Here is an 18017-nt window from a genome sequence, read left to right on the forward strand (position 1 = left end):
AACTGGCATTTCCCTAATGCTAACATCTTTTCATGTACTTACTTGCCACTCATGTATCCTCTTCATGAAATGTCTGTTCATGTCTTTCCTCCATTTTTAATTGTAAAGCTTGTTATTTTACTACTGTTGAGTTTGGAGGGTTCTTTACGTATTCTAAAAAACTACTACTTTATCGAATGTCTGGTTTATAAATATTCTCTCCATCCATACCCTGACTTTTCACCCTCTTTACAGCATCTTTCATACAGTGAAAGTTTTTAACTTTGAAAAAACTCCAATTTATTCACATTTCCTTCATGGATTATGCTTTTGGTGTTTAGCCAATGAACTTTCTGCCTAGCCCTAGGTCCAGATTTCACCTATTTTTTTTTTCTGAAGGAGTTATGGTTTTACATTTTATTAAATCTTTTTTTTTTAATTTTTATTTATTTATTTATGATAGTCACAGAGAGAGAGAGAGAGAGAGAGGCAGAGACACAGGCAGAGGGAGAAGCAGGCTCCATGCACCGGGAGCCCGATGTGGGATTCGATCCCGGGTCTCCAGGATCGCGCCCTAGGCCAAAGGCAGGCGCCAAACCGCTGCGCCACCCAGGGATCCCGGTTTTACATTTTATATGAAAGAAAGTCCACAATTCATTTTTGTGTTAAGTTTTGGATAATGTGTTTGGTTTGGGTTGGATCTTTAGGAGTTTTCTTTGTTTTTTTGTTTGTTTGCCTACAGGTGTTCATTTAGGTGTGTGGGGTTTTTTAAAGATTTTATTTACTTATTTGAGAGAGAGAGCGCATAAGCAGGTGGAGGGGCAGAGAGAGAAGTAGATTTCCCTCTGAGCACACAGTCCCACACCAAGCTCAATCCCAGGACCCCAGGATCATGACTGGAGCCAAAGGCAGATGCTTAACCGACTTACCCACCCAGGTGTATTTTTAGCTGTATTTTTAAAGATTAATCTTTACAGCAACCTTTTGAAGTGGGTATTATATTATCATCCCATTTTATCATCCCATTTTAGATGGAGAACCCCACAGAGATTTGGTAATGTTGAAGAGGCTCGTAAGTGGTGAGGGAAAAGCCGGGGTTTGAAGGCAGGTCTCACTGATTCATACATAGGCTCTTGCATTGAATCCCTGCTCCTACTGCTGCATTCTATCCCGTCCTCTCGGGGACAGCCTTGCTTCCTGGGCAAATGTTCCAGTTCCCTGAACACATTACTTCATTTTGATTGACCTGGGCCTCACTTCAGCACACAGGTTAGTAGAGTTTGCAGCCTGCCGGAACTTGTCCAGGTGGCCTGGGACATGTTTGCAGGGTGGAGAACAGCAACAGACCGGGAACTTCCCTGTATGCAAAGAGCTTGCCCTTCCAGTTTGGGGAAAGGCTCGTGCTAGTTTTCAGCATCATCCAGAGTGTTGCGGAACTGTTCTATCAGCTTACTGGTCTGGGGGTGGCAGGCGGAATATTTTAGGCTCCCCAAACACACACACACACACACACACACACACACACACACACTTCATATAATAATTCCAAGTCCAGAATATAAAATCAATGTGCAGAAATTCAAGCCCAGAAAATTTCCATCCCCCATCTGCCAAAATAAAATCCAGTTAATAGAAGTCAACAGAACGACTTGGCGTCTGGAGGCAAGGTTCCTATGGCCAGAACATGCTTCTCGCCCCCTCCAGTGGGGCAGTGTCACGGTCAGGATGGACCTGCCTCATTCATTGTCCTTCACGAGTAGGAGCTGACAGCTGAAGGCGGACCTTTCCTCTCCAGCTCTCTCCTCTCCACCCACTGGCTGCAGATGTCCCAGCCAGGCCGGCCCAGGACCTTCTGCGCTCAGACCCCCAGAAGGCAATCAGCAGCTTCTAGGTCTACTTGCTCCTTCCCAGATCCCTGAGTATCAGCCCACTTAGTGAGAGACCTAGGAGCTCTTTGCTTCTCTGCCCCTACTCTCAGAGCTTTTCCAATGACTGCTAAGCTTTGGTCCTGGCCTACAAGGACCAAAAGGTAGCGGCCCAAGCCAGTCTAATGACTCTAGTTGCTATGAGTATGTGCATGTATTTATTTTGCCAGATTCTTCAGAAGTCTCAGGAGTGCTTGAACCCACTGCTTGGCTGTTTCAACAAGTAGGTCAGCAGTAACACAGCCTGGTCCTGCATGTCCCTCTACTTCCACCCCTGGAAAGAAACTCACAGAGGAGTTTTATTTGGGATCCTGACAGCCTGCCTTGAGCCCTGGGTATCTCCCCCCAGAGGGGCAATGCTTCAACATTCCCGTGATGGTCTCTATGTATGGCCAATAGCAGCTTCTGGCTTCTTGCTCTCACGGAGCCAAGGGGAATTTCCTCAACTGATTCAGGCCATTTGACCCTGGTCATTCCTCCAGTGGCCTCAGCAAATGGTGCTGAAGGGCAGAAATCTGGGCCTGAGGCAAACTTTCTCAAGACCAGCAGGCTGTTTTCCTTCCCAATCTCCATTCTCATCCACCCAATGGATCTCCTGACCTCCCTGACCATAAGGTCCTCCATCATCCTCCAGGCTTCCCTGTGGGAAGATGAGACTTGTCAGGGGCAAGCAGAGCTGCCCAGGGGACAATCAGTTTTGTCATGCCCTGCCCTGCTCCGGCCAAAGCAAGTCATGAGTCTCCCTGTGACGTCTTTGAGGTCCATGTCCGACTCAAGGTGCAGGTTCCATCACATCTATATTCTTCCAGGGATGACGATTCTATTCTCCTATTTGCCCCTATATTCTTAAAAGGCTACCACCCTACTCCCCCTGTGCCAATGCTTTTCCATAGGCACCTAACAGATCTGGCTCTGAATCTCAACTGGCTCTTACTAGCTAGGTGGCTGCTGACTACTTGCTGTCTTAAGGGTAGTCCCCCCATCTATAAACGAGATGTTGTTCTCATAATATTGTTGTGGGTTCAAACAAGATTGTGTCTGTAAAGTATGGAGGTAAGCAAAGTTGATAGTGATCCTGGAACAAAGTTAATGCTCAGTAGTGGCTGTCCTTGGTCCATTTGACTGTTGTCCCTGGGCTCACCTCCAGTTGTTACCCTGCTTGCCAGAACTCATCCTGGGGTTCGCACAGAAACAGCTATGGAAAGAATGAGTTCTCTAGCTTCAGCTGTGGTCTCTACTCACCCATCACACCCCCACTATTTCCTGGGAGCCTCACAGTGGGCATGGCGAGAGGCTCTATAGGTTTGGGCCCGAGGTAAGGCATTTCCTCCAGAGGTGGGATGGTCACTCCAGCCCATCAGCAGCAGATGAGAAGTGACCTACCCTGCCCTGTCCTGTGACAGCTCCTCCAGCAGCACCTGCCCTGGAATGTCCCTGGGGAGACCTGCCTCTTCAAGCACTTATAGTTTTCCCTGCTCTATGGGCCTCTCCAGGGAGGGGGCAACTCCATGGACAGAGGACCCGGGGGAACCACCAGGCTCAGCCTTGGAAAGCCTTCCTGTCTTGTATCCCTAGACATGGTAACTTTGCCTACAGGGAAAGTTTCCCATCTGTTCTGCCTCTGCAGGTGCCTCTTCTCCCCTCTCTGCAAGTTTCTGCACTGAGCCCTTGGGCCAGATTCCTCCACAGCCCCGACACTGCCCCGTACTGGTCTCATCTCAGGGACAAGGCCATGGTCATGCTCCCGCTATTCCCTAAGCCTCATCCCTCATCCCTGTCCAGCAAGCCACCCCAGTAACTGGGCCAAGGAGTCTACCTTCCCCATGGTCAACCCCAAATCAGGTGCCAGTTCCTTTGAAGGTGGGTCAGAGAGTGATGCCAGGAAGGGGAGCTCCCTGCAGATAGGCACCCGACCTCTCATTCTGCTCTCCTGCTGACCTTCAGCACACCAAGACTGGTTGACAAAGAGACAAAACAAAAACCCCAACAATAAAGGCAATGTAAAGCCCATCAAGCCAAGAGATTCAGACCAGAAAATCCCCATTGCAACTTTTAAAGTCCATTCTTGCCGCGGAGGGGGTGGGTTCCAGGTCCCCACACCCATCAGCAGAGACCCCTCGCACAGTCCTCAACCCCTCACAGACTCTTGGTACATGTGAGTGAGAATAAATGAATCGACTTCCGCTTAGGGCCGGGTGGAAATCCAGTGGAAATCTCTGGCTTCCCCGTTTAGGACACCTCCCTGTCCAGGCACCTCCCCTAGCCCGGAGGGTGACAGCCGGGGTGCAGGTGGAAGGCTGACGCTGAGGAAGGGTGCGGGGTGGGGAGGGGCTCTGAGTCACCTGGACCCCTGGGGACGTACCCTCTGCCAGGGCCAGGCCCCATGGCTGCCTGGGCCCCAGGGTGTGGGTTAGGGTGTCCCCGCCCTCGCAGGGCAGGCTTGGCCCCTCCCGCGTGGAAGGTGGGAGGGCCTGCACCTCCCCGTCCCTGTCCCCGACCCGTCCCCATCCCCGTCCCCAGTCCCCACGGGGCCGCGGAGCAGGAAGGCAGGCAGCGGCTCCGAGCCCTCCCCCCGCGTGGGCCGCAGCCCCGCGGGGAGTCCGGGTCCCCAGGGCGACGACCCCATGGCCACGGGCCTGGAGCAGCGCCTGGGCAGCCCCGCCGCCTTCACCCGCGACGACTTCGACGGCCACTGGCGCCGGTTGGCCAGCGGCGGCTTCGGCCAGGTGTTCCAGGTGCGACACAGGCTCTGGGGGACCGAGTACGCCGTCAAGTGCTGTCCCTGCAGCCAGCGGGAGGCCACCAGGTACCTGCGGCTGCCCCGGCCCTTGGTGGGGCGGGGAGCTGGGGGGGCGCTTGGGGCTGAGACTCCTGTCCTCGGTCTCTAAACTCCGTGGGGGGCCTGAGCAGCCTGCTGCCAGGTGGCCAGGTCAGCTGGTCTTCCTACCTGACGGCCCTTCCCATCTGTGGAATCCGCAGAGGGCAGAGGGGAGCGGGGACTGACCTCCAAAGACGCCTTTGTTCCATCTGGCCTCCCAAACTGGTCGGCCTCCCTCCCTGCTGGGTGTCAGGGCGGGATGACAGCTGTTGGTGGCCGTCTGCCAGGCCTGGATCCACCCCTCAGTTCTCAGGGCAGGCAGGGCTGGGCTTGCCCTCGGCCCAGCGATGCTCAGGGACCTGCCGAGAAGCACACTGGCTCTCCCTTCCCGCGGCCCTGGCTGTGGCCCCTGCCCAGCGGGTGTGGCCTGGGGCAGGGCCCGGGACGGAGACTGCCAGCCTGCTGGCCTGAGAGCCTGTACGGCCGCTCGCCTCTCACACCGGGCCTGCTGGCAAGTCAAGCTGGGAATGCCTGTCTCTGTCCTTGCTTATTTCTGGCTCCTTCCCCACTCGTCATGTGCACTGTGGCCCCTCCTGGGAAGCCCTCCTTTTTCTCCTTGCTTCCTCTTTCTCAAAGCTTCCACCTGTCTCTGCTTTCCCATTGAGAGGAGCTCCAGTCTCCTTCCCACTGGGTTCGCTTGAAGTGGCTGCATAGTGGCCCCCCAGTACATCCATAAAGGAGACACTTAGGATGTGAAGTCTGAGTGTGAGGATTGTGTCATCCTCCCAAAGCTTCTGGGCCATCAATTAGAAGGCCTGGCAAAGGGGCATCTCCTGGTGGCATCTTACACAGATGTTGTGTTCTCTTTGGTCACCATGCAAGACCCCAAGACACAGCCTGAGGTCCCACACACTTGAAACAGCCTCCTCGAAAAAATGAGTGGGAAATATCAGAAAGGGAGACAGAAAATGAGAGACTCCTAGCTCTGGGAAATGAACTAGGGGTGGTGGAAGGGGAGGTGGGTGGGGGGTGGGGGTGAATGGGTGACGGGCACTGAGGGGGGCACTTGACGGGATGAGCACTGGGTGCTATTCTATATGTTGGCAAATTGAACTCCAATAAAAAATAAATTTATAAAAAAAATAAAAGAAACAGCCTCCTCTCTAATTCCTGGGCCACCCACCTGCCTCAAGATGTGAGCAAAGTGAAACAACCCACAACTTGACCCTCTTCCTCCTTCCACACCCTCATGCTGGCTTTGCAGTGCAGTCAGATTTTTCTAGGGTTTGTTCCACATGGCTTAGACTTTGACATGAAGGTCGAAAAGAAACAAATGGCATTGGTGAGACTGCATTGTTAGGCATTGACAACTACTTTCCCTTCCTGAGTTTTGGGAACTCTCTGAGGGAAATGGGTCAAGGGATTTAATGATAATTAATGCTTGCTGAGTGTGGAGTACTACTCTAGGAGCTTTGTGTGTATTCACTAGATACTCTTTGCACGTCCTCATTCATTCCTTCACTTGATGAATGCTTATTGTTCTTCAACTAAGTGGCAGGCACTATGCTAGACCCTGAGATATATTGATGAGTGCAACAGGTATGGCCCTGCTCTTGGAGCTTCCAGCCTGGGGGGACAGAGACACTTATCAGATAACTCCATGTGTAGATGTAAATGCACTGCTGTGAGAAGAGCAACAAGAGGATTTATGGTTCTGTGAGAGCTTATTAATAGAGTTTCACTGGGATCAGGAAAGGCTTCCTTGAGGAGATTGAATGGGAGAGTAAAGGATGAGTGTGAGCGTAGTCATTGAAGAATGGAAAGTTTTCCAGGAAGAGGTAGCAGGAAGTGCAAAGGGCCTGTGTTAGAAGGGGCATAGTAAGGGAGGGGGTGGCGAAAAACTGTTGTGGCTGGAGTTGAGAGAGGGAGCAGCGGAAAGGCACTAAAGGGTTTGCAACCAGATTGGGGGGGTGTGATGAAAAGGAATTGATCGAATTTGCTGGATGGAGGAGGGATTGGAAAGGTAGAGTGGGTGCTGGTCCAGTAAGGGGTTGTCATGTTCAGGCAAAAGGTGATCGAAGTCCAGCCTGGCATGGGATGCTAGAGGAAAAGGAATGGATTATGCAGCATTTAGGAGGTAAACATCGCTTGACTTGATGCTGGGTTGTCTATGGGGGAGGGGGGCACGGTGAGGAAGAGGAGTATCAAGTTTAACTTGACGTTGGCACCTTGGGTGGCTCAGGGGTTGAGCATCTGCCTTTGGCTCAGGTTGTGATCCCGGAGTCCTGGGATTGAGTCCCACAAGGGGCTCCGCGCAGGGAACCTGCTTCTCCCTCTGCCTGTGTCTCTGCCTCTGTGTCTCTCATGAATAAATAAATAAAATCTTAAGGAAAAAAAAGGGTTAACCTGATGTCTGGCTTGCCGAGAGGAACAAAGGCTCCACTAGGATGTCTGTTCCATGAGAGCCGAGTCTGTGTCTGCTCACTGCTCTGTCCCCAGGGCCCAGCACATCGTTGGTGTCTGTTGAATGACGCTGTTGACAATTAACAAAGAGAATGTGAAAGGAGGCATAGGTTTGGAGAAGAAACTCGTGAGTTCAGTTTTGTACTGGTTGGGTTTAAGGTGCCCTTTAAACAGCCAAAAAGAATTGTCAAGTAGGTTTCAGGTGAAGGTCTGAGTTAACCATTGTGAAAATTTGTGAGTGTATTACTGTAGGTGGTAACTGGAGCTAGGGCATGGCTGACATGCGTTCCCTCTAGGTAGTAAGTAAGCCAAAGTCCTGACCTCGTGGAGTTTATAGTCTAAGGATGGAAGATAGAAAAATAAGTAAGTTATACATAGATAAATAATTTTTATCTATAGCACTTGCAACCACCTGACATTTTATTGGTTAAGATACCTAAAGAGAGTTGAATTGAGCCTCCACAACTCGGAGGCTCCCTGCTCAGCGGGGAGTGTTCTCCCTCTGCCTCCTGTCCCCCTGCTCATGCTCTATCTCTGCCTCTCTCTCTCTTTCTCAAATAAAGAAATAAAATCTTTTTAAAAAATATGTCAAGAGAGTTGAATAATTGGATCTTCCAAGAAAACATTTGATCTGGAAATATTAATTTGTGGGCTGTTTGTGTATGGGAGTGGAAGGACAAGGACTGCCAGAGTTGGGGTAGGGTTGCTATTTAATATAGGCCGAAATCCTTACTAATTAGCACCATTTGAGTAGAGAATTTGAAGCAAAGGAGTAGCAAGCTTTGTGGCTCTCTTAGAGGCAGAGGGAACAGCAAGTGCAAAGGTCCCGATGTGGGAACATGCTTGACATGGTGGAGGACCGGCAAGAGGCCCTTATGGCAGGAACAGAGTTGGGGAGGGCCAGCAAGCTATGCCGGGGAAAGATCATGTGGAGCTTTGTAGACCAGTGTGAGAACTTTGGCTTTTACTCTGAATGAGAAGAAAGCCAGCAGAGGGTCTTTAGGAGAGTGGTGACATACTTTGCCTGACATTTTACAAGTATCACTTTGGCCCCTAGGTTGAGGATGGATGGCAGAGGGGAAGAGAGAAGCAGGGAGGCTAATTAGAAGGCTGGGGTGGAGATGGCGCTGGGTAGATAGAGGTGGTGAGAAGTGGTCAGATTGTTGCTCTATTTTGAGGGTAGAGCTGACAGGATGTGCTGAGGGACTGGTCTCAGGAAGGAGATGATGAGGAGCCAAGGAGCACTTCGGATCTTTGAGGACTGGGAGGATGGAGGCCCCATTCACCGAGAGGGAGGGGCAGGTGGCAAGGGGAGAACCAGGAGCTCTGCTTCAGACACGCTTCGCGCAGGACCTCACCAGGTACTGAGGTTGTAAGAGACAGTGCAGAGTGAGACGGGAAGGGCCAGCCTGGGACTGGGCCTGGGCGCTGAGTACAGGACAGGAGGAGAGGGAGGGGTCTTAGAGAATCCTGGCACCTGGCCCAGGGAAGTGAATACTTCAAGAAAAAAAGAGTGCAAGACCTGGCTGGTAAACCAAGACTTGGGAAGTTTGCACGGGCTGTAGCACTGCGGGGGTCTTTGCACACCTTAGGAACAGCTGGTTGGAGAAGCATGGAGACCAGACACCTGATGATGGGGGCTGGTGGGGGTGGGCATCGGGCACAGTCTGGGTGTCCCCAGGGCAATTATACGAGCTGCTGTCGTTCCCATTTTACAGTTAAGAAACTGAGGCCCAGAGAGCTTCCTTGGCCAGAGTCATGCAGAGAATAAGTGGTAAAACTGCTATTTGAAATCAGGGCAGATCCCTGGCTTTTCCCCACTCCAAGACAGGGAATCTCAGTTCCTGGGAACTCAAAAGGACCAGAGGAGACAGATGAAGTACCACAGAGGTGAAAGAGAGGTCCCTGGAACGGTGCAGAGGCCAGAGGGGGAGGCTGGGGGGTGGGGGGACGGGAAGCCACCCTGTCCAGATGTGAGGGTGAGCAGATGGGGTTTTTCTGGAGGTCAGCCGTCTCTGGCTGCCTTCCCAGGGCCGCCCTGCACGCACACCCCCAGCAGCCTCCAACCAAGGCAGAGCCCACACAGCTTTGCAAATGCTGTGCTTTTAAAAATGTCATTTCTCCCTAATCCTCATCCCCGCAATCCCCAAACAGTCTCAACGACTTGATTTGCATATCTACCTTTCAGGGGGCAGACACAGTGAAAGGAGAGAGCCAGTTGGCAAAGGCTTCTTTCCTAAGGCCTTCCCTTAAGTCTTGACTTCTGTTTGGTTTGACAAAGACGCATTGTGCTCTGCATGGGGATGTGCTGCTGTAGGGGACCCGGGGTGAATAATCCGGTTCATCCCCAACACGCAGCCTTGCAGACCTGGCTTCAGGGCAGAGGAGCAGTGTGAGGAAGCGTGGTGCCACAGTAGCTGGCAAAGCTGACCACACAGCAGCCCATACTGCCTGATGGAGGGGGGAGGCTGGAGAGGGGAGGGAGGGGGGAGTGAAGGGAGAGAGATACCTGGCACATGTAAATGTAAAAGAATATACTAAAATATTAACAGAGGCCAACTCTGGAAGGTTGGATTACTGATGGTCTAATTTTCCTCTTCAGAGCTCTCTGTAGTCCCTTGATTTTCTACAAGGATGTGTATTACTTTCATCACCAAATGGGAATAGATGGGATCTTAAAACAGAAGCATGAGGCGTGATGTAGGTCCTCCAGGGGTCTGCGATCTGGCGGGGGACAAGTGGCAGAGTAAACAGGAGGCCTTCTGTGGTCGCCTCTGTAGAATGGACTCGCTCCTAGGCTTGCATGCTCCTCCCCTTCCTGTCGTGTCGGGACCCCACTCTGCATCTTGTGGGGCCTCCTGCTAGGACTCTCCTTCCTCCTGTAAGCTCCCCACCCCCCCACCCCCCCACCCCCCGGGGCCTCTCTGGGTCTCCAGCACCTGGCTCCAGCCTTGCCTGTTGCTCTACCCGCGGCTTTTGGAATTAACGGGCCATCTCCCTCCATCCCTGACCCCCGTGTCTCCACAGTTCTGATGTGGATTGCCTCCTTGAAGAAGCCGCCAAAATGGAGAAGATCAAATTTCAGCACATCGTGTCCATCTACGGGGTGTGCAGGCAGCCCCTGGGCATTGTGATGGAGTTCATGACCAACGGCTCCCTGGAGAAGATGCTGCCCACGCACAGCCTCTCCTGGCAGCTCAAGTTCCGCATCATCCACGAGACCAGCCTGGCCATGAACTTTCTCCACAGCATTAAGCCACCTCTGCTCCACCTGGACCTCAAGCCAAGCAACATCCTCCTGGACAACAACATGCATGTCAAGGTAAAGGTCCCCGTCGAGCTCCCTGCCCTCTTTCCACTCCAGAGTCTCCTGCAGGTGAGCCTCCTGACTGGCCTGCTGGGAGTTTTAAGTAGCTCCCTTCGTAGACAAATACTGAAGGCAGAATCACACCTAAAACAAAGACCGACGAGGGGGATGGCTCAACGGTTTAGTGCCTGCCTGTGTGGCTCAGCGGTTTAGCGCCTGCCTTTGGCCCAGGGCGTGATCCTGGAGTCCCGGGATCAAGTCCCACATCGGGCTCCCTGCATGGAGCCTGCTTCTCCCTCTGCCTGTGTCTCTGCCTCTCTCTCTCTCTGTCTCTCATCAATAAATAAATAAAATCTTTAAGAATAAAAAAAAACAACAAAAACCGATGAGCAGTGGAGTTCGGTGCATGAGTTTGGGTGTCAGGATGTCTGCAATAACCCTCTTTGGGCCTCAGTCTTCTGTTTCTACTGCGTGTAAAGTATTCCCTATCCCTCCCCTTGTTTGCTTTGGGTGAGAATGTGTGTAAATGAGATGATTCCTAGGAAAGATTATGACGGGCTTCAGTTCTGAAAAATGTGCCACAGGACCTTTGCACATTCTGTGCCTACTGCCAGGAACAGTGCTCCCCTACTCCCTTCTTTATTTAGCAAGTCATGCTCATCTTTCAGCTTTCTGCTAAACATTACCCCCTTGGGGAGGTTTTCCCTGGTCTACCCCGATAGGCCCCACTATATATCCTCATGGTACTGCCTTCTTGTATCGCTAACCCCCACTGAAAGTCTATAGACATTTGTCTGGGATCGAGTCCCCCATGGGGCTCCCCATGGGGAGCCTGCTTCTCCCTCTGCCTATGTCTCTGCCTCTCTCTGTGTGATTCATAAATAAATAAATAAATAAATAAATAAATAAATAAATAAATAAATAAAATCTTAAAAAAAAAAAAAAGCACCACAAATTAAAAGTTCCTATTATTTCCAGTATGCAGATGAGGACATTGAGGGTCTGAGGAGATCAGTAACCAGGTCGCATGTGGCAGAGATGGCAGGGGGGTGCCGGGCTGTCACCCACTATACCCTCCTGGAAGGGGTAGGCTACAGGAAGGTGAGAGTGAAGGCAGTTTCTGGAGGCAAGACTATTGCGACTTCCTCCCAGATTTCAGACTTCGGCCTGTCCAAGTGGATGGAACAGTCAACCGGGATGCAGTGCATCCAGAGGTCAGCTCTGCGGGGCACCCTCAGCTACATCCCCCCTGAGATGTTCTTGGAAAGTAACAAACCCCCAGGGCGCAAGTACGATGTGTACAGGTGAGAGGTGGCTGGACTCTGTGCCACATTGCCGCGGCCGGGGGCGAGCTGGTTATCACCACCCTGCCTGACCTCTGCTCCCCCACCCAGTCCCAAGGACACGGCGACAGGGAAGAGGAGGGTTGGAGGGGCACTCTGGTTGGAGAGGCTTTGCCTGGGAGGGTTCGGTCCATGGGGCTCCCGGGTGACCTCGGGTATCTGAGAAGGTGACTCGGGGCATCTGTCCTGTCTTGCAGCTTTGCGATCATCATCTGGGAGCTCCTCACTCAGAAGAAACCATATTCAGGTAGCAGGCGGGGGTGGCGGCATGGGGTGGTGTCCTGGAGGGTGCTGTGCGAGGCTGGGGGCTTGTGGGGGCAGGAGAAGTGGCAGCTTTGGGTTGGGGAGCCACGGGAAGGATGCCCCTCCCCCCTTCCTCCCTGCCCTACTTTCTGGAGCTCACCTAACAGTACAGCACATGTCAGCCCAGACCATGCTTCTGCCTCTAATGCCTTTGCTTCCAAAGTATTCTTTCCTGCCTCTCCTGCCCTCACCCCTGCCACCTAGATGCCAGGTACCTAGTGTGCCAGGAAATCTGGATGAGCTCACAGAATCCAAAGTCAAAGCCTGAAACTAGGCCTTTGGGCAGCACAGGGCTGCAGTGTGGGGTCACGTGGAGGTGGCTGCAGCTGGACCACAGACCCAGCGGCTCACACTGGACCCTCAACTCACACCTGCAACCTAGCTGTTCATTCACCATGCATTGATGTTGCCCCTGCTGTGTGCACCCCGGTGGGGATCCTCGGAGCCCCCCACAGCCTGGCCCAGCCCCTCTGGCTCAGCCTCCCGGCGTGCACACAGCCTGGACCTCCCCTCACAGGCTTCAACATGGTGACTATTGTTGTCCGAGTGGCCGCAGGTATGCGGCCCTCCCTGCAGCCTGTCTCCGATGAGTGGCCAGGTGAGGCCCAGCAGATGGTGAACCTGATGAGGCGCTGTTGGGATCAGGACCCCAAGAAGAGGCCCTGCTTTTCAGGTTCTCCTCGGGTCTGACCTGCCCAAGGGACTGGGGAGCTGGGCGGGGCTGGAGGGCCTGGGAGCCAGGCTGAGGTTAGAGAGGGCTGGAGGGAGGCGCCTGGAGCCTGGGCCCCTCTGGAGGGCTCTGCGCTGGGCACTGGGGCACAGCCTGTCTCATAGTGCCGAGAGGAGGGCAGCTGATGACTGTGGTGGGCCCCGTCTGTCTGGGTTACCATGCACCCCGTGGGATGTAGAATAGAAAACCCGTACTGGGTGGGTCTGGGCCTGGCTCTCCTGCTTCTGAGTTCCCCGTTAGCTTGGGTCCTTCCAGGGCCACAGCAGCATTTGTAAAATGTTCCCAGACCATGAGATCACGGGCATGGATGGACCTCGAAGGTGCCCACCTCTGTAGTGACTTTGGAAACGCACACATGTGTAATCGTGAGCATTAGTCCTGCCCCCTCATTGATGGAAAAAGATGACCCTCTGAGGGTCAGTGACCTGCTAACTGTGGTCCCACTGAGCTGCGGCAGGGACCCAGCTTTCCTGCCTCCTGGTGCGTATGTACAGTGTATGTGAGCACAGGAATGGATTTGGGGGATGGGGGGAGATGGGGAATGTTAGGATTATCTAAAATGGGGAAGGGACTGGTGGCCAGCCTGTTGCTTCTTTTTCTGTCTCTCCTTCATGGGGCAGACATCACTGTTGAGACAGACATGCTACTGTCCCTGCTCCAGAGTCCTGTGGCAGACCCAGAGAGTGAGGCTCTGGCCAGGAAGGTGTCCTGCAAGCTGTCTCTGCCCCGGCCAGGGGAGGTGAGTGTGTGTGTGTTGGGGGGGTGCTCGGGGGGTCTCCGGGGATCCCCAGGGATGCCTGCATGGGCGTGTCCTTCACAAGGTCCCCAACTAAGGCAGCAGCTGGGGGCTGAGAGCCAGCCCACACTGCGGGCCACATCTGGCAGCCCACCTGGGACAGCTTCTCCTAATTTGCACAGTGGTGGCTGTGACTCAGAGCCCTTGAGAAGGACACACCATTGCTTGTATATGTGGGATTAATCAGAGGCCTGCCTGCGGGCTTTCATGCCACAGCATCAGTGTCATCATGGTGATGTGATAGTCCCTAACATGGGAACCAACTGTGGGCTGGCAGGGGGCTCCTGGCCCAACCACAGAGCCGGCCACCCTGCACTCCATGTGGCCCAAGGGGAAGTCGAGGCCCTGGACCACCTCTTTCCGGCAGGGTCTCCCCTGCTCAGGACTTTGCTGCAGATGCTGCTGTTGGCAGGAATGACCCGGGAGGGGCTTCCTAGCACCCACATGGGACATGAGTCCCGACAGGTGCTGGAGAGTGCTGGAGAGAGGGCAGGAGTGCGGGAGGGTACAGAGCAGAACGGCCCGCTGGTCAATCCCCCTTGTCTTCTGATCCCCTCCTGCTCAGGTCATTGAAGAGGTCAGCCCACAGCTAACAGACAGTGGTGAGTCTGCCGCAGCTGGAACCACAGAACTCACAGCCCAGGGGAAAGTGGAATCAAACCACACCCTTCCCACCTACCCCCGCCCCCACCCCGCCCCTCCTCCCCACTCCGACCCTCTGCCCAGCTTGTCCCAAATCAGAAGTTGGTGTGTCCCTTTCCTGGCACCGGCTCCAGGTTCCAGAAATGCACATGCCCTCAGGGGTCAGGTTTGTGTTCTCAGGAGGCCAGACGACTCCTTTCCTGGCCCCGGAGGTGGAGCCTTGGCTTGCAACCCTGGCTGCACATTAGAATTACCTGGGGGGTGAAAGCTGTCCGGGTGCCTGGCCCACCTGGACTGATGAAATCAGAATCTCGGGGGGGGGGGTTGTTGGCCTGGGCAGGGATTTCTGTTGTTGCTGCTTGTTTGTTTTGGAAATTGTTGCTTTTAATCATAATAGAGCGGAAGGAAGCCTTAGTGGCTTCAGGAGGAGTTCACACCATAGAGCCTACTTTCTGCTGGCATTGACTTTGTGCCAAGCGCGCCCCTGAAAGCTCTTGCCTGCCCAGGTTGTCCTCACAACGGTAACATGAGGTGGGCATTGTTTGCGGCCCACGTATGGATCAGGCTCTGGAGGCTCAAGGATGCAGGGAATTGGCAAAAGTCAAGTGGTGCTAAGGGTGGGGCCAGGGTTCACTCACAGGCCTCTTTCTGCCCCGTCCTGACAGGAAGGGCTGCCAGGGTCTGTTCTCTAGGACAAGGGGGGCTGTGCAGAGATCTGTGACAGCAGGAAAGGCTGCCCGCCCTCCCACAGTCTCTAGGCCCCGATGGCACTTCCAGGAGGCAGGGGGCTGGACGAGATGACCTCTGGACGGCTCAGAGGTCCTTTTTTCAACCTGCATCTTCCTCCCAGCAGACTTGGGAGACTACCTGAAGCGGGTCCTGCAGCTCTCGGACACTGGGGACCCAGTCCCAAGCGATGAGGGGCTGCGCATCTACGAGAACAAAGTCACTCCCCTCCACCTCCTGGTGGTGCAGGGCAGCGTGGAGCAGGTGAGGCTGCTGCTGGCCCTCGGGGTCCACGTGGACTGCCGGACAGCCTGCGGCTACACGCCCCTCCTCATCGCCACCCAGGACCAGCAGCCCGACCTCTGCGCCCTGCTCCTGGAGCGTGGGGCGGACGCCAACCTGGCAGATGAAGAGGGCTGGGCGCCGCTGCACTTTGCGGCCCAGAACGGAGACGACCGTACTGCCCGCCTGCTCCTGGACCACGGCGCCCACGTAGATGCCCAGGAGCACGAGGGGTGGACCCCGCTCCACCTGGCTGCGCAGAACAACTTCGAGAATGTGGCACGTCTTTTGGTCTCCCGCCAAGCTGACCCCAACGTGCGTGAGGCGGAGGGCAAGACCCCCCTCCACGTGGCCGCCTACTTTGGCCACATCAGCCTGGTCAAGCTGCTGACAGGCCAGGGGGCTGAGCTGGATGCCCAGCAGAGAAACCTGAGGACACCACTGCACCTGGCAGTGGAGCGAGGCAAAGTGAGGGCCATCCAACACCTGTTGAAGAGTGGGGCGGCTCCCGATGCCCTAGACCAGAGTGGCTACAGCCCACTGCACCTGGCAGCTGCCAGGGGAAAGTATCTTATCTGCAAGATGCTGCTCAGGTATGGGGCCAGCCTCGAGCTGCCGACCCAGCAGGGCTGGACACCCCTACATCTAGCAGCCTACAAGGGCCACTTGGAGATCATCCACCTGCTGGCTGAGAGCCACGCAGACCTGGGGGCTCCTGGAGGCATGAAGTGGACGCCCCTGCACCTGGCTGCCCGCCACAGGGAGGAGGTGGTGGTGTTAGCACTGCTGCAGTGTGGAGCTGACCCCAGTGCCGCTGAGCAGTCTGGCTGGACCCCCCTCCATCTGGCTGTCCAGAGGGGCGCCTTCCTGAGTGTCATCAACCTCCTGGAGCACCGTGCAGACGTCCATGCCCGTAACAAAGTGGGCTGGACGCCGGCCCACCTGGCTGCCCTCAAGGGCGACGTGTCCATCCTCAAAGTGCTGGTGGAAGCCGGTGCCCAGCTGGACATCCGGGATGGGGTGGGCTGCACACCCCTGCAGCTGGCCCTCCAGAACCAGAAGCAGAACATGATCGCCTTCCTGGAGGGCAAGGGGCCCCCACTGGCCACCCTGGGTGGCACTGAGCCTGCAGCCCAGACCGAAGTTTAAGCAACCAGGGGCCTTCTCACCGGTGAGGAAGAGGGGTTGGTGGAGGTGAAGCTGGGTTCTGGCAAGGCCCCTTCCCCTGTACTTGCCCCCTGCCCCTGAGCTCACAGGGACCCTTGCATCCCGGGAGCCTTCCCTGAAGGTGAAGGGAGGCACAGAGAAGGGAAATGCTCCCTCCCAGCTGCTGCCTGTGTGACCTGGCCCTGATCCCCAGCAAGACAGGACAGCCAGGCACGTGCTTCTTTTCAAAAGGGGCAGGAGCTAAAAGTTGGGAGGAAATTTCCGCCCACTCTTTGAAGCCCCGTCTGGTCCCCAGTTGCCACATGGACCACACTGTCCCAGTGGGCCTGGCTCCAGCGCCTGGCTCTCCCATGTGGTTTCAGGGGTGAAGGACCGGTGTGCTCCAGGTGCCCATGCATGATCCTCTGTGGACACTCCGGCCCTGGCCTCCCCTGCCTCCCCTTCACCGTGTCTAGTTATATGGCCAAGTTTCAAACCCTGATGTCAATAAAACTGTGGACCCGAGTCTCCCCTTTGGAGATGGGCTGACCTGAAGGGCCAGTCGTGTTAGTATGGGATGTGGTGTGTGTGTGAGTTTGTCCAGCAGGAGGAGGCCGGGGCCAGGGGTAAGGAGTCAGACCAGGATGTGATGCTGAGGGCTGGCTCATTGGGGCTCAGTGTGGAGCTTGCAGGGCAGCTCAGAGCAGCTCAGAGCTCTCTCCTGGGCCCACACCCTGGCCACCCGTCTGCTGGCCTGTCCTGTCCTACAGGTTGTGGGGCAGGTTGGGGTAGGGCTGGGGCTGCTCACACTAACCTCGTGGGACGGGGCCCAGGCTCTGCCAGGAATGGCCCACCTCAGAGGGGAAGGGGGCGGGGGTTTGAGTGGGGCCTCATGAGTGCCCTAAAGTCCCATCCTGCCCCTCTCCGCCTCTGCACACTGCTGGGGAGGTCCCTCCAGCCGTAATCATATTTATGACTCTGTAATAGTCAGAGGAAAGGAATCTCTGCCCCAACTAGCGGCCAGCTCGACCCCCAGCCACTTGGCAGGCCCACGTCTGGGTGCGGGACCCCTGTCAGCACTGGGCGAGGCAGAGCAGAGGGAACCTCTAACCCCACGCGCACGCTGCAGTCTGGTGGCTCCCATCCTGTGGTCACTGGGCTGTGGCGCCCACCTCCTGGGCCCTGGGCGTTTCACCCGTCACACCACAGCCTGTGGCCACCACGGAGAGCCCTGGGGGTAGCCCTGAGCTGGGATGTGCCCCAGCACTGAGGCTGTACACGAAGCCTGCCCATCAGAGCCTCCTGGGTGAGCTGTGGGGGGAGAAGGGCTTTTTAGACACTGACCCTACCCTTGACCAGTTAAACCAGGATTGCCCTGGTTAGGCCGGAGAGCAGCCAGGCCTGAGAACAACCACCAGGGGGTGCCTCATAGTCTCTCCCTATGTCCCTCCTTAGCCCCCGGGTGACAGGCTTTTCCTCTCTAGGTTGGATGAGTGGGAGCCCCTGGGGGCTGGATGAGTGGGTGCTCCTCGGGGGTGGATGAGTGGGGGCTCTTGG

The 18017-nt window shown here is 55.1% G+C and overlaps 1 protein-coding gene across 1 annotated transcript; it reads left to right on the plus strand.

Annotated features, from left to right (window-relative positions):
• Positions 1-4396: 4396 nt before the first annotated feature.
• Positions 4397-17015, plus strand: ANKK1 (ankyrin repeat and kinase domain containing 1). Its single transcript, XM_055307155.1, has 8 exons — positions 4397-4710; positions 10213-10507; positions 11645-11796; positions 12033-12082; positions 12656-12811; positions 13489-13607; positions 14230-14266; positions 15160-17015. Exons 1-8 carry the CDS (start codon positions 4529-4531, stop codon positions 16461-16463), a joined length of 2295 nt encoding a protein of 764 aa, XP_055163130.1. The 5' UTR covers positions 4397-4528; the 3' UTR covers positions 16464-17015.
• The last annotated feature ends 1002 nt before the right edge of the window (positions 17016-18017 follow it).

Source organism: Nyctereutes procyonoides, unplaced genomic scaffold, assembly GCF_905146905.1.
Source record: "Nyctereutes procyonoides isolate TBG_1078 unplaced genomic scaffold, NYPRO_anot_genome, whole genome shotgun sequence".
NCBI classification, from domain to species: Eukaryota; Metazoa; Chordata; class Mammalia; order Carnivora; family Canidae; genus Nyctereutes; species Nyctereutes procyonoides.